General features: G+C 41.2%; 2 protein-coding genes across 12 annotated transcripts in view; one reads left to right on the top strand and one right to left on the bottom strand.

The window, feature by feature from the left end:
* Nucleotides 1-1,954, top strand: part of DNM1L (dynamin 1 like) — a 51,768-nt gene extending 49,814 nt beyond the window's left edge. For all 10 annotated transcript variants that reach the window (XM_049102286.1, XM_049102285.1, XM_049102282.1 and 7 more), the window contains one exon: nucleotides 167-1,954. In XM_049102286.1, the coding sequence (XP_048958243.1) occupies nucleotides 167-223 (57 nt within the window). In that variant the 3' untranslated portion in view covers nucleotides 224-1,954. The remainder of the gene's footprint in view (nucleotides 1-166) is intronic.
* Nucleotides 1,106-24,340, bottom strand: YARS2 (tyrosyl-tRNA synthetase 2). 2 transcript variants are annotated; one of them, XR_003140483.3, is made up of 6 exons: nucleotides 23,527-24,340; nucleotides 21,918-22,085; nucleotides 6,407-6,562; nucleotides 5,976-6,146; nucleotides 3,127-3,421; nucleotides 1,106-1,680 (listed from the first exon to the last, which is right to left on the bottom strand). XR_003140483.3 is itself a non-coding variant. In XM_025455576.3 (5 exons), exons 1-5 carry the CDS (start codon nucleotides 24,303-24,305, stop codon nucleotides 3,262-3,264), a joined length of 1,434 nt encoding a protein of 477 aa, XP_025311361.1. In that variant the 5' UTR covers nucleotides 24,306-24,340; the 3' UTR covers nucleotides 1,106-3,261. The 2 variants fall into 2 exon arrangements, 1 of the variants encoding a protein (XP_025311361.1); XM_025455576.3 differs by having other exon boundaries at nucleotides 1,106-3,421.
* Nucleotides 24,341-27,726: the final 3,386 nt, after the last annotated feature.

Below are 27,726 nucleotides of genomic sequence, written 5' to 3'. Positions count from 1 at the left end.
CTTCATATGATGGCTGATCTTTTTCCGGGGGTTGGTACTTGATTAGATTTTTAGATTCAAATTCCAGAGAAGAAAGGGATTAGTATAAATCTACCCCATACCAAGTTCAGATTCTTTGATATTATAACTGAATAAGCATCTATAATTTTTTTCTTTTTTAATACAGGCATTACAAGGAGCCAGCCAAATAATTGCGGAAATCCGAGAGACTCATCTTTGGTGAAGAGAATTATATAGTACTGAGACTTTGTTGACTCAAAATTTGCTAGTTACTGCCTACTTGAGTAGAATTTTATTTATGAACTGTGTATTGCAATGGTATGAATCTGCTCATGTGAAGAGACTGGCTATAAACTGATAATTTCACTCTGTATTGCAGAACAAATCATACATTTATCCAAATAATAAATGGCTGTTTCTAAAGTTGCCCAGTACATATAAAATACATCAAGTCTTTCTTGTGACAGTTTCATTTGAACTTAAAAAGAACTGTTAATGTTCTAGTTGTACAAGCAGTTTGCCTGTGGACAAGATGACCTGTGTAATCTGTTAGTAGTCTTACAGCTGCTGCCATAGTCCTTGGAGAAGAACGCACCGAGACCATGTTTCATACAACTGTAATGCATGCACAATATAAACCGGTCTGGCTTTGAAAGATGTGAGTTGACAAGTTACTCACAGTCACTGTACTCCACCTGTCCTTCGAGTTATAGTTTATTGAGCTTCTCTGCAACGCCTTTGATGTGTTAGTAGGCAAGTTGAAGGCACCAGATCTGACATTGACGGTGAGGCGGTGTGCATAACATGTAGCTGTATAGCCCTTCCATTTCTGGGTCCACATTGCCCTCGTGCGTTAAAATATCTTTGATCCTTTCTTAAACCCGGAAGCATGAATTATAGTTTCCTGCATTAAAAACAACCATCTAGACTTGATTTTCAAATATCAAGTAATTCAGATACATCTTTAAATTAGGTCATTTACATCATGTTCCAAGATTCACTTGGAGGTGAAACCAAATCCTGTGCTGATCATTGAAGTATATCTTCTCTATTATTGGTAGTAGTTACTTTTGCTTCACACCAATAAGACACATTAGAATAGAGGTATGAAAATACTGGTGGAACTTTATTAACTAAAGAAAAACACCTGGACACAGCTACACACCTGAAGGCTTACACTACTAAAATGTATTCAGAGGTTGGGGGTGAAGTTTAGAACATATTCACATTTTATTAAGATTCCCCAGATGATCCTTGATAGGAATTACATTATAAATTTTAAGATACAGGTCAAAATCTTTAAGGCATCTAGCTCCATCTCTTACACAGATACTATATTTGCGATACATAATTTACTCAACATGTTAACATTTCTCTTAAGTTATGACATTGATGAAGGACTCCTGGCAGGGACAATGTGTCTGTTGACTTGAACTTCCGGCACCCATTGACTAGCAAGAAACAGGCTCAGCAACTGATCTCAAACATAAGAAAACAGATTCAATCTTACATCATACGGTACTGTTCTAAATCTGTTAATAGTACCATCTGGATAGAATGCACACTACCCAGATGTTTGTTAGCACACACTTTAGAGTCACTTTGCCATCATCCGTCAGTACAGCCATCCATGATTTACTTCAGATGCTGTCAGAGGACTACCATCTCAGCCTTCTGAATCTGTAACGGGGAAAAAACCACCATTCTCCACCATATCCAACCTATTTCAAATTGAAAAGGTTACTTTTAAAAATAAGCTACGGTAATGTACTTGCTGGCACTACACACCTTGTACAAGAAAAGCAGAGGCAAGAAAGGTATGGGAAGTTAGAGAACCTTCCTTTACTGGCTCTCAAACTGAGGGAAGCTCTATGTTGAGATGATCTCTGACGTTTAGAGTGGACTGCTGTATGTTCTTGCTATGTAAATAAAATTGCTGGTATGAAATGACAAAGTTTTGTCAATAAATGAATTCTTCCTAACTTTGCTCCCAGAGAAAGGTTTAGATAAACTATAGTTTTTTAACATACACACCTCATTGGAACATAGTATAGCTTCTACTATATAAAGGTTTTACAAATTTTTTCCTATTCTCACAATTCACAGAGGTATTTATTAGTCCATCTCCAGTTTACACATAAGAATGGCGATCCAGTTTCACATAATCCAGGTGGTAAATGCCTAGGATCTGAACACTAACGCCATGCTTTGCTGCCTATAAGGTTTTCTAGAAGGAATTGGATCATGAACCATTCTGTATTTGTGTTTCACTTGGTCCTCACCTTGATTTTTCAGATGTGGAAACAGTTCTGAGAACTGGAACTTGCCCAACGTCTATAGTGCTTAATTAGGTCTTGATTCTAAATCCTGAAAACTACCCTTAGCTTAACAAAACCTTTAGATATTCTCATATGATTAGATATTTGGTATAATGTTTGCTTCTATTTTCTCTCTAGTTACTTTTCAGTTTATCTCAAGTTGCAATCTGCTTGGGGACAGGAGTTGAAACTTAGTTACTGTTAAATATTACTAATAATATTAAACTAATGTAAGTTTCCAGATTTATAAAATACTGCTACCTTAGTAATCTGGCACAGCAAGGCTGTGAGTAAATTTAATTATACCGAGACACAGGCAAGGGACTGGAAAACTGGGTTAGAAATTGTATGAAAAGTACTGAGTTTTATTCTTTGAAAGGAAACTTTCTATAACTTCTACTGCCAACTATGCCTTAATGTATGTAATACTTTTCTTCCTAAGGAGAACTGTTTGCTTCATAAACCACAAAAAATCCAGAAATTTACGTTTCCAGTATTTTTCGCATTTCCCATGTGGACACGAGAGGGCGCTGCTGGGGTTGGTGAGTGCGATCAGGGAGCGATCAGGGAGCGACCCCTCCTCCCAGAGGAAGGAGCCCTTTGCTGCCCTCTTCGGTGTTCTTCCTCACCTCTACAAGGACTGAGAAGCATAGGACCGCTCTTTCACGAAACAATTTTTAAAAGAGAGATGATCCTTCGCAATCACGGTTTTCTTGGTAGTCGTTACGCCTGCGGCTCAGGAGATCAACCCCCTCAGTACACAAGCCCTTGGTCTTAACCACCCTGTGGAAATAATGGAATTACTCACGCTCGGAGGCCTAGGGCCTACTCCGTTCTCTGTGGTTTGACTTGCAGAGTGAAGTAGAAGTTCTGGAGCCAACCTCTGGTACATCTTGAGAATGTGATGGACAAGTCCGTCGGAACCACCAGAGGTGGTTTGTCGTCATAGCTGAAGCCATTTTATAATGTAGAAATTCCTTTTTCCTATTTTAAGTAATGAAAGTCCGTTCTTAAGAATATGTTGTCCAACAACCAAAACACTCTCAGGATTTGTTACTTGTCTGTGATTTATGCTGACTCCACCTTCTGTTATCATCCGATACCTAAAAATAGAAATGTTTAATCAGAATCATCATTCCACTTACATTTCAGAGGTTCTCCAACTAAAACCACTTAGCACTGAATTGTTACCTCATGCTCACCCTACTGGGTTCTGCACCCCCCTCAAAGGCTCTTCTAAAAGGAGTGGATTTAAGGCCTAGTAATCTTGTTCAGTGGAGAAAAAACTGGCGATTTCACAGCTCTACATGGAACTGTTCAGTTAGTAATGGTTTAAAAATGAGTAGCAGAATCGCTTTCTGGCGCGTGACTCCCCAGTCAGAGCAAAGAAGCTTCCAAAAAGACAAGAGAGCAATGCTGCTTTTAATGAGCTCCCAGGAGATACAAGTAACAACTATGTAGTGCTATTACAGAAATCTTTAGGAAACTTGCTTACAAAACTAGAAAATCCTTGGAAACTATATTCTGAGGCTATGCAAATAATTACAAATTTTGTTAGAATTTTAAGAATTTTTTAAAAAGTGAAATTGGTTGACCTCAGAAATGGAAAATCAATAGCTTATCTAATTCCAGTTTAATAACAATTTTCTCATGGTTTATGTGAACAGGTTTTATTTATTGCCCAGTCCATTCAAACAACATTTCTAGAGCCTTGACTATGCACTAAATACAAACAGTACTGCAAACCAGTGGAGAGCCAGACAAACAATGACACAGTGACTCAATGCTAGCAAACGCTAGGAAAGGCTGCTCTGGGTGCACACTGGGTTGGTGGGGTAGGGAATCTTCTTGAAAGAAGACACATGGAAACTGGGAGGGGGAGGAGCAGTTATTCCCACAAACAGGGCGAGGAAACCTGGGGAATAGCTAGAAAGAAGTGAACTCAGAGAAGAAAAGAGGTCTAGAACAGGAAAGGCCTTGGAAGCCCTTGTGAAAAGCAAATGTTCATTTTATCTGAATGTTACCAAACGACATCAAGAAACTGCTACTACACATGGTTTTATAAAACTCAACAGTAAAACATGTTCTTTTTAAGGACGGATTTCTTTCTCTCAGAATGTGTTATTTTGGGCTATTTGCTATAGTTTCCAGACCATGTTCTACATTTTGTTTAAATGCACAAACCAATCTTATTTAGCTTATACAATCTAAAAATAAAAAAATGTCAGTATTAAGAACTCTAAATTGGATATGGCGACGTCTTAAGTTGTGGCAAAATTTCCAATCAGTAAATAAATATAAACCACTAGAAAACGTCAGAAAAAATTAAAAAATGCTTCTACTACTATAGTAAGGAAAATTCTTAGAACCAGTGACTCAGGGTGTGGAGGTATATGGTGCCACCCCCAATTCAGTGTACATTAAGTGAACATATTAGGGAATCTATAAGGTAGAATGGCAGGTGATACAAAGACAATGCATATTTTCTCTATATAGAATACTCTAGGGCTCTTTAGGATAAAGGCAAATAATCCAAAACAAGGGGAAAAAAACAGCAACTATGACAAATGTCATTTATAATCCTGAATATGGCGGCAGCCTGGGTGGCTCAGCGGTTTAGCGCCACCTTCAGCCCAGGACGTGATCCTGGAGTCCCGGGATCGAGTCCCACGTCAGGCTCCCAGCATGGAGCCTGCTTCTCCCTCTGCCTGTGTCTCTGCCTCTCTCTCTCTCTCTCTCTCTCTCTCGTTCTCTCTCATGAATAAATAAAATCTAAAAAAAAAAAAAAAATCATGAATATGGGCTCACAACTTATGCTCAAACTCCAGAAGATGCAGCACCCAGTCGTCTGGCTAACTAATGCTTTTCCTTCTAGGTCCCTGTTTCTAAGTGCATAAGCATCAAGTATATGCCAGATTACCTTTTTGTAGAATACTTTATTCCCTCATACTACTATTCTACAAACATCCTACCTACTTCTTAAATAAGAAAACTGGAATTCTCAACAGGAATAGTATGTAATTTATAATACTAGTCTTAGGAAGTAACATCATATGCTTGCTTCATTTTCAGAAATTTAACTACTATTTTAAATAGGTTGGGCAACGCCTCGACTCCCTAAAATACCATGTAGACTGAATATGAGAGGGGTCATGTGAATCTGTTCATTTTTTTTTTATTAAAGATTTTATTTATTCATGAGAGAGGGGGGAGGGGAGCAGAAAGAGCCTCCCATGCAGGGAGCCTGTCATGGGACTTGATCCCGGGTCTCCAGGATCCAGCCCTAGGGTGAAGGCGGCGCTAAACCACTGAGCCACCCCGGCTGCCCAAATCTGTTCCCTTTTGATCTCAAATTGTGACCATCCCTGAGCTGACTAATTGCAGTGCATTTATTAACCACAGGGATCTCTTCAATACAGGCGTGCTGGAGGGAAAAGGGAGTTAGACTTACTGAGAGACAGGAGAGTTGGACTGGATTTTATTGAAAATTTATGGTATTTTCAACCATAAGTCGGTTTTCACTTTATTCTTGGACTAACCCAACTTCTGCCAGGAAGGAGATACCATTATGTTACTATCAGGAAAACACCCTCGGGAAACATATGCTGTGAAGATTTAATGTTGAGTTAACTGTGACTAGAAGTTAAATGATCTTACCCCCGGGGGCCGTCTGGAATGGCATTTGCTTTGCGGCATATATCTAGGACACTTGTTCCTGGGTCAAGAACTAATTCAGAAAATGATGCTTCTTTAAACAACTCTTTTAACTCTTGATCCGACATGACCTCCAGTGCATCTATGCTACTGTGATAGAGCGCTTGTGTACACCTGAAAAACACATTGAGAACCACGTCATGGGAGTGCCTGTCCACAAACACGTCCTAATAGCCAGTTCTGAAACAGCACCGTTTATCTTGTATAATTCACACTTCACTCAAGGTGATTTTTCTTTCCAACAGAGGCTATTCTAAAGCACCTAAGTCGAACACTGACAATCCTTGTTAGTGGTAAGTGACAAGATAACCCGAATGAATTTTCTCACACCTATTAACTACATGACTTTATCCAGTGCTATTCTAAAAGGCCACCTTTTAGCAGAATCCAGCCCTTCTTGTCCATGAACAAGCTTTGTAACTTCGGCAGCAAGTCGTTTCTGAGGACCCCGCTTTTCTGGCTCTTTGTCGTGTAGCTGCATTATGTGGTCAATCTCTGGAAGGGGCAGAAAAGTGAAGAGCTTCAGGTACCTGAGGGACAAAAAATACAGTGCTTGTATATATGACATACCTAATTTTTGTCTCCAACTCCCTTACCTTTTAAAAAATATCCTGCCTACTTTTATTTTTATTTTTAAAGATTTATTTATTTATTTGTTTACTTATTTATTTATGAGAGAGAGAGAGAGAGAGAGAGAGAGAGAGAGAGAGAGGCAGAGACACAGGAGGAGGGAGAAGCAGGCTCCATGCTGGGAGCCTGACACAGGACTCGATCTCAGGAGTCCAGGATCGTGCCCTGGGCCAAAGGCAGGCGCCAAACCGCTGAGCCACCCAGGGATCCCCTATCCTGCCTACTTTTAAATTTAAGATTTATTTATTTTAGAAAAAGAGAGAGAGACAGCACACGAAGGGGGAAGGGGCAGAGGGAGAGAGAGAGAGGGAGAGAGAATCCCAAGCAGGCTCCCCGCTGAGCACAGAGCCCAACATCGACATGGGGCTTGATACCACAACCCCAAAATCATGACCTGAGCCAAAACCAAGAGTGGGCTGCTTAGCCAAGTGAGCTACCCAGGTACCTCTAAATTTATTTTTTATTATGAAAAATAAGCATGCACAAATGCACCAAAAATAAGATACCCATGCACATACCACCCATACACCCAGACTAAAGGTGTTATTATTTTGCCATCTTTGTATCAGATGATTTCTTTTTGAAAAGGCACAAAATAGTATAGCTCTAGATGTCAGCACCATCATATTCCCTTCTTTGCCCAGAGATAAGCTAATCTAAATTTGTACATGTCCTTCTTAAGCGGGTTTTTTTTTTTTTTTTAAGATTTTATTTATTTATTCATGAGAGACACAGGGAGAGAGAGAGAGAGAGAGAGAGAGGCGCAGAGACACAGGCAGAGGAGGAAGCAGGCTCCATGGACGGAGCCCGATGCAGGACTTGATCCTGGGACTCCAGGATCACACCCTGGGCCGGAGGGGGTGCTAAACTGCTGAGCTACCTGGGCTGCCCTTAAGCAGGTTTCAGTACTTTTGTTTTACCTAGATGTATCCTTTTAAAAAATCTTTTCTTGGTAAAAAACATATAGAAAAACATACAAATCACAAATAGGTTTTAATGCATCAGAAAGCCAACATCTATGTAACCATCCTCTGTCTAGAAATACATTGTTGCCTCAACCCAAGAAAGCCCAGACTTAGCACATCTCTTCCCCCTCCAAATTAACCACTCTTTTGCCTTTCAAGGTAATTATTTTCTTGTTTTTCTTTACACTTTTACTATTCTAGTATCCCTTGGTAAATAGTATTGCTTCGTTTTGCCAGTTTTTAGGCTTTATAAATAAACAGAATCACATAGGATATATGTGAGTTTGGCTACTCTGCTACGTCATTATGCTTGGTAGGAGTCACCCATGTTGCTGTGTGTACAGCTGGTAGGTACGGCATTCTGTGCTGTGACCATTTCCCATAATGTATTTATTTGGTCTACTCTGGATATTCGTGTCGTTTCTACTCTTGGACAACTGCTAATAATGCTATAAATATTCCCATGTATTTCTCTCGGTGCATATGTGCACTAATTTATTTTGGGGATATACCCAGGAGAGGAACTGCTGGGTCATGGATTTATATGCATATTCAGGTTTGGTAAGCACAGACACGTACTCTTCCCAAGTGGTTCTGTAAATGTGGCACCCGTGCCGGACATTAAGCTCTTGATTGCCAAGGCACCATTTTGCAGAGACACTTACACCTCACATAAACACACTGCTGGTTGTAGGCCAAAGCTAGAGGCAAATCAACTAGACAAAGCACCAGGCCACTGCCACACACGAAGTTTCCTTTTTAGAAAGCTCTGGGTAACTCAGATAACTGACCACTTGAGTGACCCTGTTTCTCCCTTCCCACTCCCTAATTTCTGCTCTTATGTTTTAAATTTGCCAATAAAGAATGAACTCCCAGCCCCAGGAACTTCACCCTTCTTCCAAGGGCCACGCTCTCTTCCCCTCTCCCTAACCGAGACCTCTGAGTGCCACATACCCTCCAGGACTTGTAGGCTGTAAAATCTTGTTTTTCGAAGTTCCCTGATGATTGTTGCTGAGGTGCATCCTGCAATTGTAAGAAGGCCAGTCCAGCCTCAAAACGGACTCAGGTCAGGGAAACGTCTGTAGGAGCTCGCCATAAGTAGTACAGACTGGCAGGTGCTCCCAGGCATTCCTAACTGCTAGCACCACTATCAATAGGCGACTCGGCAGAAGGTACAGTCAGCAGGACTGCCTGACAGCGCTTGCAGTTAACTGCAGGGAATGTCTTTGGCTTCCACTATCTCACTAACTTGAAGTGGCTAACCTACACAGGTGACACACACCATTTGGGAATGCAGCACCACTTGCTGGAGGCCCATCCCACTGGCTGTGCTTCTGCATATTGCCTCTGCTGTGGGTTGCCTGTGGGATCTATCCTAAAATGTCACTGCTACCATAAAAATTCAGTCTTTCCAGAGCCAACGTGATAGAGGCCATATGGACTACTGAGATGATTAGATCACTAATTATAAAGGCCTTTAATGACTACTATGTAAACGAGGGTCCTGCAGGCCTTGAGCCCAGGAGAGCAAATGTATGCAGACTGGATCCCAAGGCTGTTATTATGGCCCCAGGTGAGGCTTTGGGCTAATGGTACTGAGCAAAGGATATTCCAATAGGTGAGGAGGGAGAACGCCCCAGCGACCACTAAGTAGTGGGTCACAGTGGGACTATGGGTCCTAACCCAGACGAACAGAAGAGCCTTGCAATGGGAAACTAATGGCACCACGAAAGGAGAAATACAGCTGAGACTTGCTGTCCCCACATGGCCACTATGCTCCCTGCTGTCGCTCTGTCTTCCTAACTCAATGGGATATCATGAGTCCAGTTCCTGGTGTGAGGTTGCTAAATAATTAATGGACAAAAAAAAAATGTCCTGAATATCTTAAGCCAGTGCTTCCTAAGACCCCAGAGAAGGTATACCAGCTCCTAAGAAATACAAAAGTTCTGTGAAAGCTTCCTGGACGTTGCTTAGTGCCACTGTGTACCAACACGCTAAGGCTCCAGTATGTGCTCCGGAGGCCTCGGGCTTTCCCAAAGATCCTGTACATATTGTGCTAGTGGAGGCAGACCCTAATCCTGGACCCTGGGAAGGAAGTCGGTCACCCATGAAGCGCGCTCACAGGGACATTTTCCAGAAACTTCTTCTGGTAACAACATGTAAGATCATGGTAACAAAGAAAATCAGGAGGTAAAAATTGCAGTAAGAAATTACAACTTAACTGAAATTCTAACCTTCCTTTAAGATTTTGTGCAGAGGGAGCTAATTGGCTATCTAGATTTTTGGCCTGTGCTCTAAAATGTTACGGCTGCTGAAATGTGCAACTGGTCAGCAGCTCTAGGGACCCAAGGATCTATAATCTGCTCAGAGAACGATCCAGGCTACATGTCTGTTTCCTCTGACATACCACAGATCCTGAGTCTCCTAGGCTTTCCTCTGAATGGGGCAGGACAAAGCAACATGTCTCAGGGGGTGCCTCTGCTACCAAAGGAAAAGTTGACGGGATTATTGAAGCCACTGATGAGGATGAAGAGATAAACGAAGACCGAGGCCCTCAGACCCACTGACATTTGCATGGCTCTCCCTCTCCTCCTCTGGATATCTACTGCCTGGTGCTGTGCCCATCCTCTCAGGACAGAGATCACTAAAGCCAAGGCTCACAGTGAATGGAAAATATTAGATTAGGCTCATTTCCTGCTGCACCAAGTTGGCATGGTCCAACATAGTATGTTTATCATTTGTATGACCATAGTGATCCAAATGACCCCCTCTTCATTTCTAAAGCTGAAGAGGCCCCAGATGATCCTGAGTCCAGAGAATTCTTTTCATAAGGCACTCCCCCGAATTATAGAGCAGCCTTATTACATTTTAATGGGACTGCTGAAACCTTTAAAAGGCATTGGGGGGCCCTTGACATGGTTGCTAGACATCCAGGCACCCAGATACTTGGGACCTATGCCTTTCCACACCCACTGTCCCAGAGAAGGTTTCCCCTTGAGCAAATTTCCCTCAACAAAAAGGGCTCCCCACACCCTCCCTAAAAAATCCCCAACTTAATTTTGCCCCTTATGAACATACACAGGTTAACCTCTCCTAGAAGTTACAAAATCTCAGCGTTCCTGTCACTTAGTATCTAGACAGCCAGTCTCTAAACTCTAGGCCCTAATACTAGCATTCTCCAGCCACAGGCCCCTTCGGTCATCCATCCTCTTGTCACACAGCTGCCATCTATCCCCTGACTCTGACCCAGTCCTCTCAATGACCTCTGCCCTCTTCTCTAACCTCCAGGGTTGGCAGCCACCAAAGCCTCTACCATAGGAAATGGGTCGCTCCCCAGGACCCATCCTACCTCTCAGAGACAACGGCCCCATGCCACTTTGGTAGTCCACTGGGACAATAAAAATGCACAGTCCTCTCTGGCCCTATTAGGCATCAGGGCCCAAGTCACTCATTCTAGACAATCCTTCTAAATTCTCAAAAGGAAGTCCTTCTACTTATAGGGCATTACCAGTAAAACAATCAAAAGTGTACAAATCCATTCAGATGCAACTAACCACAGGGACTATTTACTTTAAACAGGTTCTTCTGGTGGTGGCCTCCTTGGCCCTTTCTCTCCCTATTTTGGGCATGGATGCACGGACTCAATGCCATGCCACAGAGAACCAGCCCAAGTTCTTAGTCATCTTGGTGGGATTTACCAAGTGGATGCCAGTGACTCTTCCTCCTGTGGGCAAGATGGTGAACAGCCCCCCAATACCAATTTAAACAGGGCACCAAGGGCCAATACCTTGTTATTAAAGATGTTGAGATGGAGTCATTAAGCCCTCAGTCTTCCCTTTCAATGGCTCCATTTGGTTGGTACAGAGGTAGCCACTAGTGAATGGTACCTCACCATTTACCTTCGAAACCTTAATACTAAGGTTCCTCCAATTAAGCTACAATTCCTAGTATTAGAGAGTTAATTAAGGACACATAACTCTGGGACAAGAAGCATACCAGCATTCACATTACATGGGTCCTAAAAGGAAAACAGACTGAGTAAGGGGCAGAAAACTTTTTTTTTTTTTTTAAGATTTTATTTATTTATTCATGAGTGACAGAGAGAGAGAGAGAGAGAGAGAGAGAGAGAGAGAGAGAGGCAGAGAAATAGGCAGAGGGAGAAGCAGACTCCAGGCAGGGAGCCTGACATAGGACTCAATCCTGGGACTCTAGGACCACACCCTGGGCAGCAGGCAGGCACGACACTGCTGAGCCATCCAAGGATCCCAAGGGGCAGAAAACTTAACTGAAGAAACAATAGCTGAAAACTTCCCTAACCCGGAAACAGACACTTAGGTCCAGGAAGCACAGAGAGCCCCAAATAGAAGAACCCAAAGAGGTCCACACCAAGACACATGATCATTAAAATGTCAAAAATTAAAGAGAGAATCTTAAAAGTGGGGAGAGAAAAGCAAACAGTGATGCGTGAGGCAACTCTTATGAAGCTATCAGCTGATTTTTCAGCAGAAACTTTGCAGGCCAGAGGAAACAGGAGCAGCACAGTGTATTCAGAATGATGAAAGGAAAAAAACTAAAACCAAAACCCTTCCTAGCAATGGTATCATTTAGAATTGAAAGATAAAGAATTCCCCAAAAGTTAAAGGTGTTCATCACCACAAACTGGCCTTACAAGAAATGTTCAAAGGACTTTTTTAAGTGAGAAAGAAACTGTAACTAGGACTTAGAAAATTATGAAAGAAAGAAATTTCAGTGGTGAAACCAGATATATAGTAAACGTACCAGATCAATCACAAAGCCAGCATGAAGGTTAAAAGACAACAGTAGGAAAATCACTTATATTTACAATAATTAATTAAGCAATACAAAAGATAAATAGATATAAAATATGACATCAAATACATAAAGCATAGAGGAGTGAATAAAAATGTATGCTTTTTGAATGTGTTGAAACTTAAGTGACCATCAACTTAAAACAAACTGCTCTACCCATAGGGTGTTATATATGAGCCTCATAGTAACCACGAACCAAAAATATATAATAGGTATAAAAAAAATAAAAAGAACCCAAGTCTAACACTAAAGAGAGTTATCAAATCACAAGGGAAGAGAGCAAGAAAGGAAGAAAGGGACAGAGAACTATAAAAACAAGCAATTAACAAAATAGCAAAAAGCACATTACTATCAATCATTACTTTAAATACAATGGAATAGGGATGCCTGGGTGGCTCAGTCAGTCAAGTGGCTGGCTCTTGATTTTGGCTCAGGTCATGATCTCAGGGTCCTGGGATTGAGTCCCACTCAGGCTCTATGTTCAGGGGGAGTTGGCTTGAGGATTTTCCCTCTCCCTTTACCCCTTCCCCCCTTGCATGCTCTCTCTTTCTAAAATAAATAAATTTTTAAATGTAAATGGACTAAATGCTCCAATCAAAAGACACAGGCTGACTGAATAGCTGAAAAAATACAAGACCCATCTATATGCTGCCTACAATAGACTCCTTCAGACCTAAAGACACAAATTGCAAGTGAAGAGAGGGAAAAAGGTATTCCATGAAAACAGAAACAAAAAAGCTGAGGTAGTAATACTTATATCAGACAAGATAAACTTCAAAACAAAGACTGTAGCAAGAAACAAAGAAGAGCATTAACATAATGATAAAGAGATCAAACAATCATAAATACCTAAGCACCCAACATGGAAGCACCTAAGTACCTAAAGCAAATATTAACAGACATAAAGGAAGAAATCAAAGGGCATCTGGGTGGCTCAGTCCGTTAAGTGTCTGCCTTCAGCTCAGGACATGATTCTGGGCTTCTGGGATCAAGTCCCACATCAGGCTCCCTGCATGGAGCCTGCTTCTCCCTCTGCCTGTGTGTCTGCCTCTCTCTCTGTGTCTCTCATGAATAAATAAATAAAATCTTAAAGAAAAAAAAAAGTGGGAGAAATCAACAATAATAAAAATAGTACAAGGGAACTTTAACACCCCACTGATAGAAACAGTTCATTCAGGCAGAAAATCAAGGAAACAGTGGCGCTGAACAACCTATTTGACCAGATGGACTTAACAAGTACACACACACACACACACACACACACACATATATATATAGAGAGAGAGAGAGAGGGAGAATATCCTATCCTCAAACACACAATACACATTCTTTTTAAGTGCACACAGAATATTCTCCACAACATATTGCATGTTAAGCCACAGATCAAGTCTCAATAAATTTAAGAAAACTGAATCATATCAAGCCTCTTTTTGGTATGAAATTATAAATCAATTACAAGAAAAAACTAGAAGAAAACCAGACATGTGGAGGCGAAACAACATGCTACTAAACAACTAATGGGTCAACAAAGAAATCAGAGAGTAAATTAAAAAATACCTCGAGACATATGAAAATGGAAACACGATGTTCTAAAATCTTTGGGACACAGCAAAAGGAGTTCTAAGGGGGAAATTTATAGCAATGAAGGCCTGCCTCAAGAAACAAGAGAAATCTAAAATAAACACCTAAAAGAATTAGAAAAAGAACAAAGCCCAAAGCTAGCAGAAGCAAAGAAATGCTAAAGATCAGAGCAGGTAAAAACAGAAACTTAAAAAAAAAAAAAAAAAGAAAAGATAAATGAAACTATGAGTTGATTCTTTGAAAAGAAACAAAATTGGTAAGCCTTTCACCAGATTAATCAAGAAAAAGAGAGGACTCATATACATAAAATCAGAAATGAGAGAAGGTACAACTGACACCTTAGAAATAAAAAGGATTATAAAAGACTACCATGCTTAGGGGTGCCTGGCTGGTTCAGTTGGTAGAGTGCATGACTGTTGATCTCAGAATTATGGGCTTCAGCGCCATGTTAAGTCTAGAGATTACTTGAAAAAAATAAAATCTTAAAAAAAGAAAAGAAGACTACCATGCTTAACCAAGGAGGTAGAAGATCTGTAATGTGAAAACTATAAAACATTGATGAAAGAAATTAAAGATGACACAAACAACCCATGGATTGGAAAAATGAATATTGTTAAAATGTCCATACTACCCAAAACAAACAGATTCAATGCAATCTCAAAATACCAACAGCCATTTTTTACAGAACTAGAATAATCCTTTTTTTTTCAAAGGTTTTATTTATGTATTCATTTGAGACACACAGAGAGAGGCAGAGACATAGGCAGAGGGAGAAGCAGACTCCCCGCTTAGAGGGAGCACGAGGCAGGACTCAATCCTAGGACCCTGGGATCATGCCCTGAGCCAAAGGCAGACTCTCAACCACTGAGCTACCCAGGTGCAAATAATCCTAAAATTTGTATGGAATCACAAAAGACCCTGAATAGCCAAAGTAATCATGAGAAAGGATAACAAAGCTGGAGGTATCACACTTTCACTGTTTCAAGATATATTACAAAACCACAGTAATCAAACAGAATGGTACTGGCACAAAAACAGACCCATAGATCAGTGGAACAGAATAGAGCAGAGATATAAATCAGATGTATGTGGTCAATTAATCTGTGACAAAGGAGGCAAGAAAATGCAATGGAGAAGACTCCCTTTAACAAACGGTGCTGGGAAAACCAGACAGCTACACACAAAAGCATGAAACAGGACCACTTTCTTACACTATACATAAAAATAAACTCAAAATGGATTAAAGACTTAAATATTGAGACCCGAAACCATAAAACGCCTAGAAGAAAACATAGGCAATGATCTGTTTGACATGGTCCTTAGCAACATTTTCCTAGATATGGCTTTTCAGACAAGGAAAACAAAGTAAAAATAAACTATTGGGACTACACCAAAATAAAAAGCTTTCACACAGTGAAGGAAAGCATCAACAAAACAAAAAGGAGACCTACTGAGAGAAGATATTTGCAAATGATATATCCAACAAGGGATTAATATCCAAGACATACAGAACTCACAGAAGTAACAGTAACAATCCAATTAAAAGTGGGCAGAGGACCTCAACAGACATTTCTCCAAAGACGACACACAGATGGTAGACACATAACAAGATGCGCAATATCACTAACCACAGAGAAATGGAAATCAAGACCACAATGAGATATTACTTTACATCTGTCACAATGGTTACTATTAAAGACAAAAGTGTTGGTGAAGATATGGAGAAAAGGAAACCCTTGTGCACTGTTGATGGGAATGTAAATTGATGCAGCCACTGTAGAAAACAGTATGGAGGTTCTTCAAAAAATTAAAAATAGATGTATCACAGGATCCAGTAATTCTACTAATGGTATTTGCTAAAAGTAAATGAAAACACTAATTCAAAAAGATATGCATCCTTATGTTTACTGCACATTATTTGCAATAGCTAAGATATGGAAGCAACCCAAGGGGCCATCAAGAGATGAATCGATAGGGATGCCTGGGTGGCTCAAGCGGTTGAGAGTCTGCCTTTGGCCCAGGGCGTGATCTTGGAGTCCCAGGATGGAGACCCGCATTGGGCTTCTTGTGTGAAGCCTGCTTCTCCCTTTGCCTGTGTCTCTCTGTGTCTCATGAATAAATAAAATCTTAAAAAAAAAAAAAAAAAAAAAAAAAGAAGAAAGGATAAAGAAGAGGTATATATACAATGGAAAACATCACTCAGCAATAAAAAATAATGTATCTTGCCATTTGTGTCAACTCTGATGGATCTAGAGGATATTATGCTAAGTGAAATAATTCCAACAGAAAGAAATTCCACATGATTTCATTTATATGTGGAATCTAAAAAACAAAAATAATCAAAAACCAAAAAAGTAGAAACAGACCCACAAATACAGAGGACAAACTAATGGTTGCCAGAGGGAAGGAGGGGTGGGGGTGGGAAAGATGGAAGATAGAGACGAGATAGAGGCTTCCAGTTAAGGGATGAATAATCATGAGATGAAAGGTACAGCATAGAGAATATAATCAATGATCTTTTTTTAAAAAAGGACTATTATGGAAAATTATTATATGACCAATACATTGGACAATTAAAAGGAATGAAAAATTCTTAGAAACATACAATCTTCAAGACAATCAGGAAGAAATAGAAAATCTGAACAGATTAATTACTTGGAATGAAACTGAATCAGTAATCAAAACCTCCCAAGAAACAAGTCTAGGACCAGATGGCTTCACACACGAATTCTACCAAATATTTAAAGAGTTAATACCTATTCTTCTCAAACTATTAAAAAACTGAAGAGGAAGGAATGTTTCCGAATAAACTGTATAAGGCCAGCATTACCCTGACACCAAAACCAGACAAAGACACTTAAAAAAAAAAAAAAAAAAAAAAAAAGAGTATTGCAGGCTACATCCTTGATGAACACAGATGCAAAAATCCTCACATATATTATCAGATTGAATCCAAAAATATATTAAAAGGATCATTCCCCATGATCAAGTGGGATTTATTCCAAGGATGCAAGGATGGTTCAATTTATGCAAATCAATTAACATGATATGCCACATTAACAAAAGATAAAAACTATATGATTATCTCAACAGAAGTAGAAAAAAAATTTTGACAAAATCCAACATCCATTAAGGATAAACACTCTCAACAGAGTGGGTTTACAGTGAACGTACCCCAAAATCCAAGTATGAAAATCCCACAATTGGGGTGCCTGTGTGGCTCAGTTGGTTAAGTGTCTGCCTTTGGCTCAGGTCATGATCCTGGGGTTCTGGGATTAAGCCCTGAGTTGGGCTCCCTGCTCAGCGGGAAGTCTGCTTTTCCTTGTCCTTCTGCCCCCTCCCACTCTGCTTGTTCTTTCTCTCTCTCTCCCCTTCTCAAATAAATAAAATCATAAAAAAAAAAGAAAAAAAAAGAAAAAAGAAAACCACAACTAATATCATACTCATGGTGAAAATTTCAAAGCTTTTCCTCTAATATCAGGAACAAGACAGCAATGCCCATTTGCCACTTTAATTAAATATAGTACTGGAAGTCCTACTACAGCCAACAGACAGAGATAAAAAGCACCCAAACTGGTAAGGAAGAAGTAAAATTGTTGCTATTTGCAAATGACTTGATACTGTATAAGAAAATCCTCAAGACTCCACCAAAAAACTACTGGAAGTATATCTAGTAAGTTTACAGAATGTACAGAATATACAGAAAACTGTTCCATTTTTATATACTAATAACAAGCTAGGAGACGAGGAAATTAAGAAAACAATCCCATTTACAATTGCAACAAAAAGAGTAAAATACCTAGAAGTAAATTTAACAAAGGAGAGACCTGTACTCTAAAAACTATAAAACACTGATGAAAGAAAGTGAAGATGTCACAAATAAATGAAAAAAAAATATACCATGCTTATAGGCTGGAATAATACTGTTAAAATGTCCATATTACCCAAAGCAAACTACAGATTCAATGCTATCCCTATCAAAATATCAACAGTATTTTTCACAGAACTAGGAACAAACAATCCTAAAATCTGTATGGAACCATGAAAGACCTCAAATAACCAAAGCAATCTTGAGAAATAAAAGGCTGGAGGTATCACACTCCCAGATTTCAAGATACAGTACAAAACCGTAACAATCAAAACACTATGGAACTGGCACAAAAATATATACATAGACCAACGGAACAGAATAGCGATCACAGAAATAAACCTACACCTGTATGTTCAATTAATCTATGACTAAGAAAGCAAGAATATACAATGGGGAGAAGACCGTCTCTTAAATAAGTGGTGCTGGGAAAACTGGACAGCTACATGCAAAAGAATAAAACTTGACCATTTTCTCACACCAGACACAAAATAAACTCAAAATAGATTAAAGACCAAAATGTAAGACCTGAAACCATAAAATTCCTAAAAGGAAACACAGGCAGGAAACTCTTGGACATCTACCTTAGCATTATTTTTTGGATTTTTCTCCTCAGGCAAGAGGAACAATAGCAAAAATAAACTACTGGGAATATACCAAACTAAAAAGCTTTTGTACCACAAAGGAAACTATCAACAAAGCAAAAAAGGAACCTACCGACTGGGAGGAGATATTTGCAAATGATATATCCCAATAAAGGGTTAATATCCAAAATATATAAAGAACCCATACAACTCAACACCAGAAAACAATCGGATTTAAAAATAGTCAGAAGACCTGAAAAGACATTTTTTCCAAAGAAGACAGATGGTGAGAATACACATGAAAAGACGCTCAACATCACTCAGGGAAACGCAAATCAAAACGACAATGATATCCTGCCTCATACCTGGCAAAATGGCTAGGCTAGTATCAAAAAGACAGGAAATAAGTTTTGGCAAGAATGTGGAGAAAGGGAACCCTCATGCACTGTTGGAGGTAAACTGGTACAGCCACTATGAAAAAGAGTAGGGAGGTCTTCAAAAAATTAAAAATGTGATACCATTCAGCAATTCCCCTTTCGAGTATTTACCTGTAGAAAACAGGAACACTAATTCAAAAAGATATGTGCACACCTATTTTCACTGCACTATTATTTACACTAGCCATGATATGGAAGCAACCTAAGTGTCCATTGATAGATGAATGGCTGAAGAATGGAATATTCCTCAGTCATAAAAAAAGAAATCTTGTCATCTGCAATATGGATAGACCTTGAGGGTATTATGCTAAGTGAAATAACTCAGTAAAAGACAGATACCAGGACCTCACTTACATGTGGAATCTAAGAAACAAATGAACAGACAAATCAGAAACAGACTTATAAATACAGAGAACTGGTGTTTGCCAGAGGAGAGTGGATGGGTGACAGATGAAGGGGATTAAGATAAACAAATGTCCAGTTATAAAATAAGTCACAGGGATGAAAAGTACAGCACAGGGGATAGTCAATAATATTGTAATAATTTTGCATGGTGGCAGCCAGTGAATACAATTATTGTGGTGAGCCTGTCATAACGTTTATGACTATCAAATCACTATGTTGCACACATAATACAGTATGTGTTATGTATTAACTATACTTGATTTAGAAAAAAGGAACAAAAATTCTGATGCCTCTGAGTGCCTGACACTTAAGCTTTTAATTGCCAAATTATCCATTTTAAAGACATCCATTTTTAAGAAATATACTGCCAGCTGTTATGATATAGCTAGTAGCAAACCAACTACATAAGGAACCAGGCCACCTTAACTTAGGAAGTTCCTCTTTTAAGAAAACTTTGGGTGATACAGATAACTGACCCTTAGAGTGCTCGGTTTCTCCCTTTCTTGTTCCCTGATTCCTGCTTTTCTGTTTTAGATTTTCCAATAAAGGGTGAACCTGCAAAACTCTAGGCACCTTACCCTTTGTCTCCAATAAGGCCAAGCCCTAGGTCCATGCTCCCTTCTTCTTTCTACCCAGGACCTTTCTGTGTGGCCCTCCAAGACTAGTAAGAAATCTTGTTTTTCAAATTTCCCTGATGGTTGCTGCTAAGGTACATCTTGCAATCACAAGAACCACTAAGGTCAGTCCAGCCACAACACTGATTCTGGTCAGGGAAATGTCTGTGGGGGAGGGGGGGGGCGCTTTGCCACAAGTGGCAGGTGTCCAAGCGAGTTCCTTAAGCATTTCTGGCCAATAGCATCACTAGCTGAGACTGATACAACAGTTAAGTTTATTCTCCCACCACCTTGGAATATTTTCATCAACACTTGGTATTACCAATTCTATGTTTATCCATTCTGGAAGGTGTGTCACAGTATTTAGTTGTGGTTTTATTTTGCATTTTTCTCCTCATTATAAAGGCTGAGCAACTTTTCATATGTTTTTGGCCTTTTGGATAGAATATTTCTAAAGTGCATGTTCAACTTTCTACTCCTGCTTCTACTGAGTTGTCTTTTTCTTACTGGTTTACGGAACTTGAGTATAAGCTTTCTACACCTTTAGTACATGTAACTGATACTCTTCTGATATTCTTTTACTCTTAATGGTGACTTTTGATCTTAATTGTAACAGGCTAATCTACCAATCTTTTCTTTGTATCTCATTTAAGAATACCAATTAGGGATCTTTATCCCAGTTAGGAAGATATTTTCCTATATATCTTCTGAACACATGATTCATCTTTTGTTACAGTTAGGCTGATATCTACCTGGAACTCTTTTTTTTACACTGTGTGAGATTAAGTTTCATTATTTCCCCCACATAAGACATCTAATTATCCAAGTGGCATTTATTGAAAAGCTTGTTTTATCCTGCTGTTCTGTGGTGCCACAGAGATCAAGTGACCATAGATGCTGGAGTCTGGCTAGATTCTCTGATCTTTTCCATTAGTCTCTTTACCTCGCATTTAAGATTGAGCTTTTAGGGATCCCTGGGTGGCGCAGCGGTTTAGCGCCTGCCTTTGGCCCAGGGCGCGATCCTGGAGACCCGGGATCGAATCCCACGTTGGGCTCCCGGTGCATGGAGCCTGCTTCTCCCTCTGCCTGTGTCTCTGCCTCTCTCTCTCTCTCTTACTGTGTGCCTATCATTAATAAGTAAAAAAAAAAAAAAAAAAAAAAAAAAAGATTGTGCTTTTAAATCCAAAGATTGTTATTAGAATTAATAAGAATTGTCAGATACACAGTTAATCAAAGAAATTAACTGTATTTTTATACATTAGGGCCAAACAGAAAATGAAATTTTCAAAAAGATGTCAGTTCTTGATACATCAAAACCGTTAACCGTATCATCAAATACATTTGAAATAAATCTAAAAGAAAAAAACTTTATTGTAGTTTTATAAGGCATATTTTCCACTCTGGAAAAGTTATTTTTGGGAAAATTTACCTTTACAATTTTTTTTTTTTTAGATTTTATTTATTTACTCATGAGAGAGAGAGAGGGGGAGAGAGACAGAGACACAGGCAGAGAGAGAAGCAGGCTCCATGCAGGGAGCCTGATGTGGGACTGCAATCCTGGGTCTCCAGGATCACACCCTGGGCTGAAGGCGGCGCTAAACCACTGAACCACTGAGGCTGCCCTAAAAAGGATTTTCAAAAGATGTTATAAAGAAAAACTTTAGAAACAAAGGTGAAATCAAGTTTAGCCAAGTTGATAAAAGGAGTGAAAAAACTAAAATAGGCAAGTGATAACGTCTTAAGTACTTGCTAGATGTAGATCACAAACGTGGCTCTAAATTTTTCAGCAACCAAGAGGTTTTCTGCTCTAACAAAATACTGCTTAGAACAGTTAGAATTACAATGTTCTGCATCTTAAATAGAATCTAAATGAAAACACAAAAAACTATAAAGGGTACATAGATTGAATGGCTGAAATTATATCATGAGCTTACAAACTTAATTTTTCTCAGCACACTATTAGGAACTTACCTTTCTACCAAATTGTCCTGCTGCCTGACAAAGAACTGATACAATTCAAATGGAGAGGTCTTCTCTCTGTTTAGCCAAACAGCATTACCAGCGGACTTTCCCAGTTTTGCTCCGGTTGTACTTGTAACTAGAGGCACAGTGATTCCAAATACATCCTCTCCAGTCAACCTAAGCATAAAGAAAAACTTCATTAGGTTCTTCAAGCACAAGTGGTGGTAGGTTCTGCTAATCATTCTTCAGATTTCATTCTGGTGTCTTGCTTTAAGAAAACTTTCACTTTCTAAATCTTACTTTTTGTCCCTCTTAATTTTCACGGCCCTCACTCGGTTTTGGCATTTGTCATCCTAAAGTGCAATGGAACCAGTGATTCTGTGGTAGTTTCTGCAAAACCAGGGCCCAGGAATTTTTTTTTTTTTTTTTTAGATTTTTATTTATTTACTCACGAGAGACAGAGAGAGGCAGAGACACAGGCAGAGGGAGAAGCAGGCTCCCCGCAGGCCTGATATGGGACTCGATCCCGGACCCCAAGATCACGCCCTGGGCTGAAGGCGGCGCTAGACCGCTGAGCCACCCGGGCTGCCTCCTAGGAATTCTTTTTTTTTTTTAAGATTTATTTTTTTATTTATTAACTTTTTTGTTAAAAGATTTATTCATGAGAGATACAGAGAGAGAGAGAGAGAGAGAGAGGCAGAGACACAGGCAGAGGGAGAAGCAGGCGCCATGCAGGGAGCCCGACACGGGACTCGATCCCAGGACTCCAGGATCACACCCTGGGCTGAAGGCAGGCGCTAAACCGCTGAGCCACCCAGGGATTCCTCCCCCTAGGAAATTTTAAAGGTCAAGGAAGAAGAGAAAAGTTGGGTAAGGGGAAGTGAGCTAGAGACACTAAGGATATTTTAAGGGATTTAAAAAAAAAAGGGAGTCCCACACGGCCCTGTAGAGTTCATCTCCCTCAAGAAAAAGCGATCAAAATCTCCATTATTTGCCAAATTTTTGGAGTTGAAAAAAGTTTTGAGATGCCAACCCAAAAACTAACGCTAGCTTTACGGAACCTGCCAGAGCCAAAGCAGAAACTCCAAGGAGACAACACGGGGGCGTTCACGCTCCAACAACGAAAAAGCAGTTTCTCAAGTCAAAAAACACAGCGTTCCTCCGGGGAAGCCGGATCTGAATCCCGACGCGTGGTCTGCTGCCTGCTGAGCTCTAAGAACGCGTTCCAGGCCTAGTGCCGTCAAATGCAGCCCTTTAGCTCCCGGTAGCCAATCACATTAACAGCATTACAGGTGTAGTGGGGGTAAAACCCAAAAGGACGCGGAAAGGGCGTCATTCCCTATTCCTGATAGTGGATTACAGGCTACTCGTGGGTGAATTATTTGGACACAAAATTTTGCCTGGGGCTGGATGCCCTTACCGGTTTTTTTTTTTTTTTTTTTTTTTTAATTCATGAGACACACACACACAAAGAGGCAGAGACACAGGCAGAGGGAGAAGCAGGCTCCGTGCAGGGAGCCCGACGCGGGACTCGATCCCGGGACCCCAGGGTCACGCCCCGGACCGAGCGCGGGCGCTGAACCGCAGAGCCACCCAGGGGGTCCCCGAAGGCGCTTACTTGTGGATAAACTCGTATCCGGACGTGATGTTGCCCAGCTGGTCGGACCCACCCAGCTGGACCCGGCATCCGTAATGCTGGAACAGATAGTAGAAGTCGTAAGCCTGGAGCACCTGGTATAAAAACTCGGCCAAGCTCATCCCGCCGGCGCTCTGCAGCCGGGCTTGCACGCTCGCGCGGCTCAGGAGCGTGCCCATGCGGAAGTGGCCGCCCACGGCCGCTAGGAAGTCCACCAGGTGCTGCCCCTGGTACCAGGCCGCGTTGTCCAGGACCGTGAAGCTTCCCCAGGGCCGCCCGTTGGCGAAGAGCCGCTGGTGATTAGCCGCCACGGCCTCGAGGCCTCGGCGGAGGGCGCGCGCGTTCCCCCGCACCTGCTCCGGCGCCAGCGCCTCGCGCTCCTTGGGGCGGCCGCTGGGGTCTCCGAGGCGCGCGGTGGCCCCCCCGACCAGGGCGATCACGTTGTGGCCCGCTCGCTGGAAGTGAAACAGGCCCAGCAGCGTCAGCAGGTGCCCCACGTGAAGCGAGTCGGCTGTGGGGTCGAAGCCGCAGTAGACGGTCTGGGGAAAGCTGCCCGAGCCGCGGTCCAAGAGCTCGGGCAGCTCTACCTTCGTCCCCTTCTCGGGGAAGAACTCCTTGAACAGACCCCGGGCCTTCTGCACCGCCAGCAACCCCTGAGCGCCCGAACGGGCCTCACGCTGTCCCAGGAGCAAGACTCCCGACACGCCCGGGGTCCCAAACCGCCGGCCCCGGGGAAAGCGCCGCAACATGGGGGCCGCCATGTTGGACTCGGCACGATGGGAATGCTGGGATATCAGAGCCCTCGCCACGCCCCTCGGCGCCAACCTCTTGCAGTTTCTACGGAAGTTACTTCCGTGTTCTTCTGCGCATGCCCGGGCGGGGCGGGGCGGGGCGGGCGGTCACTTAGTTACGGAGCTTGAGTTCTCAGCAGTCGTTGGAGTTCTGACGACTCAAGCGAGGATTCCGCTTACCCTGCGGTCACCTTAAATCAGCTAAAATTTATTTCCTCATTCGTAACGTAGGTGTGTCTGTGATAATAGTTCCTATGCCAGGGGGCCCTTGTGGGGACTAAGAGAGCGCTTGGCACCTCTTAAGCCCTCTTACAAATGCTAGGTTTTGTTTAAATTTTCGGGTAAAAAAAAAAAATTGTGATGCGCGGGTTCCTGTGGATTCTTGGTTCTATGCAAAAACTTGTTCAGAGAGGTGGCGATGGGTTGGAAATTGGTTTAACTGAATGGAGAGATACAAAGTTGGCGTTGGAACCCAAACTCCTAGTAGGGATTCCCCAAGGGGACGACAGCGCCTCAACCACGCGTACACATTAGCTTCTCCGGGAGGTGGCAGGCTTGTCCGAGCTATGCTGAGAGCGAGGTCAATACAATAAATGCAGAAAGCCCCGTGTTTCGTTTATCCGTTTAACAATTACAGGTAAGCAGGCGGGACACAGCTTTAGTGTAAGCGGGTTCAAATTAGTCATCACGTTGCCACAGCGTGACAGGTGCTATCGGTACTCCACTCACCAAGGATGGGGTTCTCCTTGCCAGTTGGCTAGCATGGAATCCAGCTCCAAGACCCGATTTTAGGGTCCATTTCTGGGACCACTTTCAACACTAACTGTGTAAGGTCGGGTTGGAGATCTGCGTGAAGGACTATGGGGTGTACACTTGGAACAACATCTGTACTAGAGTGATGGAGGCAGGGCTGGGCTGAGGGAGAGAGTGAACTGTCAACAGTTTGCAGTAGCAGCCTCAAATAGTCAATCCCACGGGGGCTCTGGAGCTAGGGTTTCCTTTCAGATTCATTCTAAGTTGAAACAAGGGGCAGGCCTTGTTTCTTGTCCAGCCATTCAATGTGGGATGCCCCTGCAGAGGAGGCAAAACCTTGGGCAAGGCTTTGGCAGAGAGCGAGATGCAGAAATGGTCTCAGCTGTGAACCATTAGCAACTTGATAAGCTCAGCAGCTGGGAGATTGAGTGCCCGGATCCTGAAGCAGGCATCTGGGCCATGGGCTAAATTATTCCCTACAGGACCTTTCCATTACATAACATTATAAAGTCATTTAACATAATGAAATCTTATTTAAAAAATTAGTTTCGGGCAGCCCCGGTGGCGCAGTGGTTTAGCTCCGCCTGCAGCCTGGGGCGTGATCCTGGAGACCCTGGATTGAGTTCCACATCGGGCTCCCTGCATGGTACCTGCTTCTCCCCCTGCCTGTGTCTCTGCCTCTCTCTCTCTCTCTCTCTCTCTCTCCCTCTCTGTGTGTGTCTCTATGAATAAATAAATAATCTTTAAAAAAATAAAAAAATTAGTTTCTTTGCATGTATGATCATCAGTGAAGTGAGATTCTCATTCCCAAGTGGTAGCTGTGATAAGATTTGAGATGCTTCTTCAACAGGCCATGCAACAGAATCCCAAATTCTGAAGAAAATAAGCAGGTTGTGTTCTCTCATGTTGCTATTCAAAATATCCTAAAATTTGCAGTCGTAACTTGTTTCCCTGCAACCTTATTTCCTGCCACTTTAATCAGAGACATTTAAATATGTGTAGCAGAAAATTTTCCTGAGCACACACAGCAGATAGTGTTTTCTGTTTCAGGAAGATTTGAACGTTTTCAGAAGGCATCTTTCTTTCCTGAAGTTTCTGGTTAATGTGACAGGTAACTATCTGTGGTTTTTACAGGTATGTTAGTAACCTTACACCCGAAAGTATGACTTCATATTGTGGTTTACTTAGTCACATCAGGACTTAGTCACATCAGGAAATCATGCTTCTCCCAAAAGATAGGAGCAATAGAAGAAGGTGGGACATTTAAACCTTTGGAATTATATACATGGCTAAAATTTTATGGGCCTGGACCTATGACTTGAGCTTGCCACGAGAAGAGGTGCATAAGTTGATTCTTGTGGTTTCTATTGGCTTAAAAAGGAAATAAATAATGTTAAAAAGTATTTTAGCGTGACTTATCTCAGGTATGATAAAGTTAGCTGACCTTGAATTAGGGTCACATCAATTTTGCAATTACCCCTTCCTGCAACAGAATGCCACATAAATATTCACTTTGAGAGCACCCCTATTTTATATGGTTTGGTTCCAAAATGTAAAAAAAAAAAATGTAATATCATTCAAAAGGCACAGGAAGAGTAAAGATTAATAGTGTTTTAATTGGCTTCTCACAGGTTATGCCCAACAGTTTAAAGTTAGGCAGTCATACTGAATTCTGAAGCTTTTCTCTATCTGTAGCATGGAACATATTCAAGTTACAGCAGAGATCAGGCTCGGGCTAAAATATACTCTGCCTAAAGGTCACAGCAAAATCACAGCAGAAAGGACTCTAAAGAATTCTGATCATTACAATCAGTATAAAAGGTTATTCCCAGATGCGGGGTGACTCAGCGGTTTGGCGCCTGCCTTTGGCCCAGGGCATGATCCTGGAGTCCCGGGATCGAGTCCCACATCGAGCTCCCTGCATGGAGCCTGCTTCTCCCTCTGCCTGTGTCTCTGCCTTTCTCTCTCTCTTGCTGTCTCGCATGAATAAATAAATAAAATCTTTTAAAAAATTTATAAAATGAAAGATTATTCCTACTTGTATTTTTTTTCTCTTGAAGACAGGTGGCATAGGTTTCTTCTGAAACATACGTGGTGACCCAGGATGGGATGCAAAAGGGAGTGGATAGCAACAAGAAATAGAAATTGGAAGTCCCTTCACGGATTTAGCAATAGCCTCCCAAATATTCCAGATGAAGTATTTCTTCAGTATTCCTATTTCTTACTACTTGAGAAAAGATCAAGAATCACTTTTAAAGGCCAGTTTCAAACCTTTGTTGTCTATGTAGGTAACAAATCAATCTTCCTCATAATTTCATCCTGCCTCCTGACTTCATGGTTGCCAATATTTTTGAAACGCACGCCACAAATCATAAAGAATCCTCCCATTCTGCTTGTCCCTATCTGCCAGATAGTCATTTCCTCTTTGTTCCAAATGAATTTCTTCCAGGAAATTTTTTCTGAACTAGGTGGGATAGGAGAAAGATGCTTTTACAATCCAAGTTCAACACACTCCCAAGATATATTAAAATGTGAAATTAATAATGTTCATCCTCCTCACAAGAAAAGAAAGCCCATTAAATTCGATTCAAATATAAATTTATAAAAAAAAACAAAACAAAAACAAATATAAATTTAT

This window comes from Canis lupus, chromosome 27 (genome assembly GCF_003254725.2).
Source record: "Canis lupus dingo isolate Sandy chromosome 27, ASM325472v2, whole genome shotgun sequence".
In the NCBI taxonomy this organism is placed as follows: Eukaryota; Metazoa; Chordata; class Mammalia; order Carnivora; family Canidae; genus Canis; species Canis lupus.
This window is presented reverse-complemented; position numbering and strand designations above follow the sequence as displayed.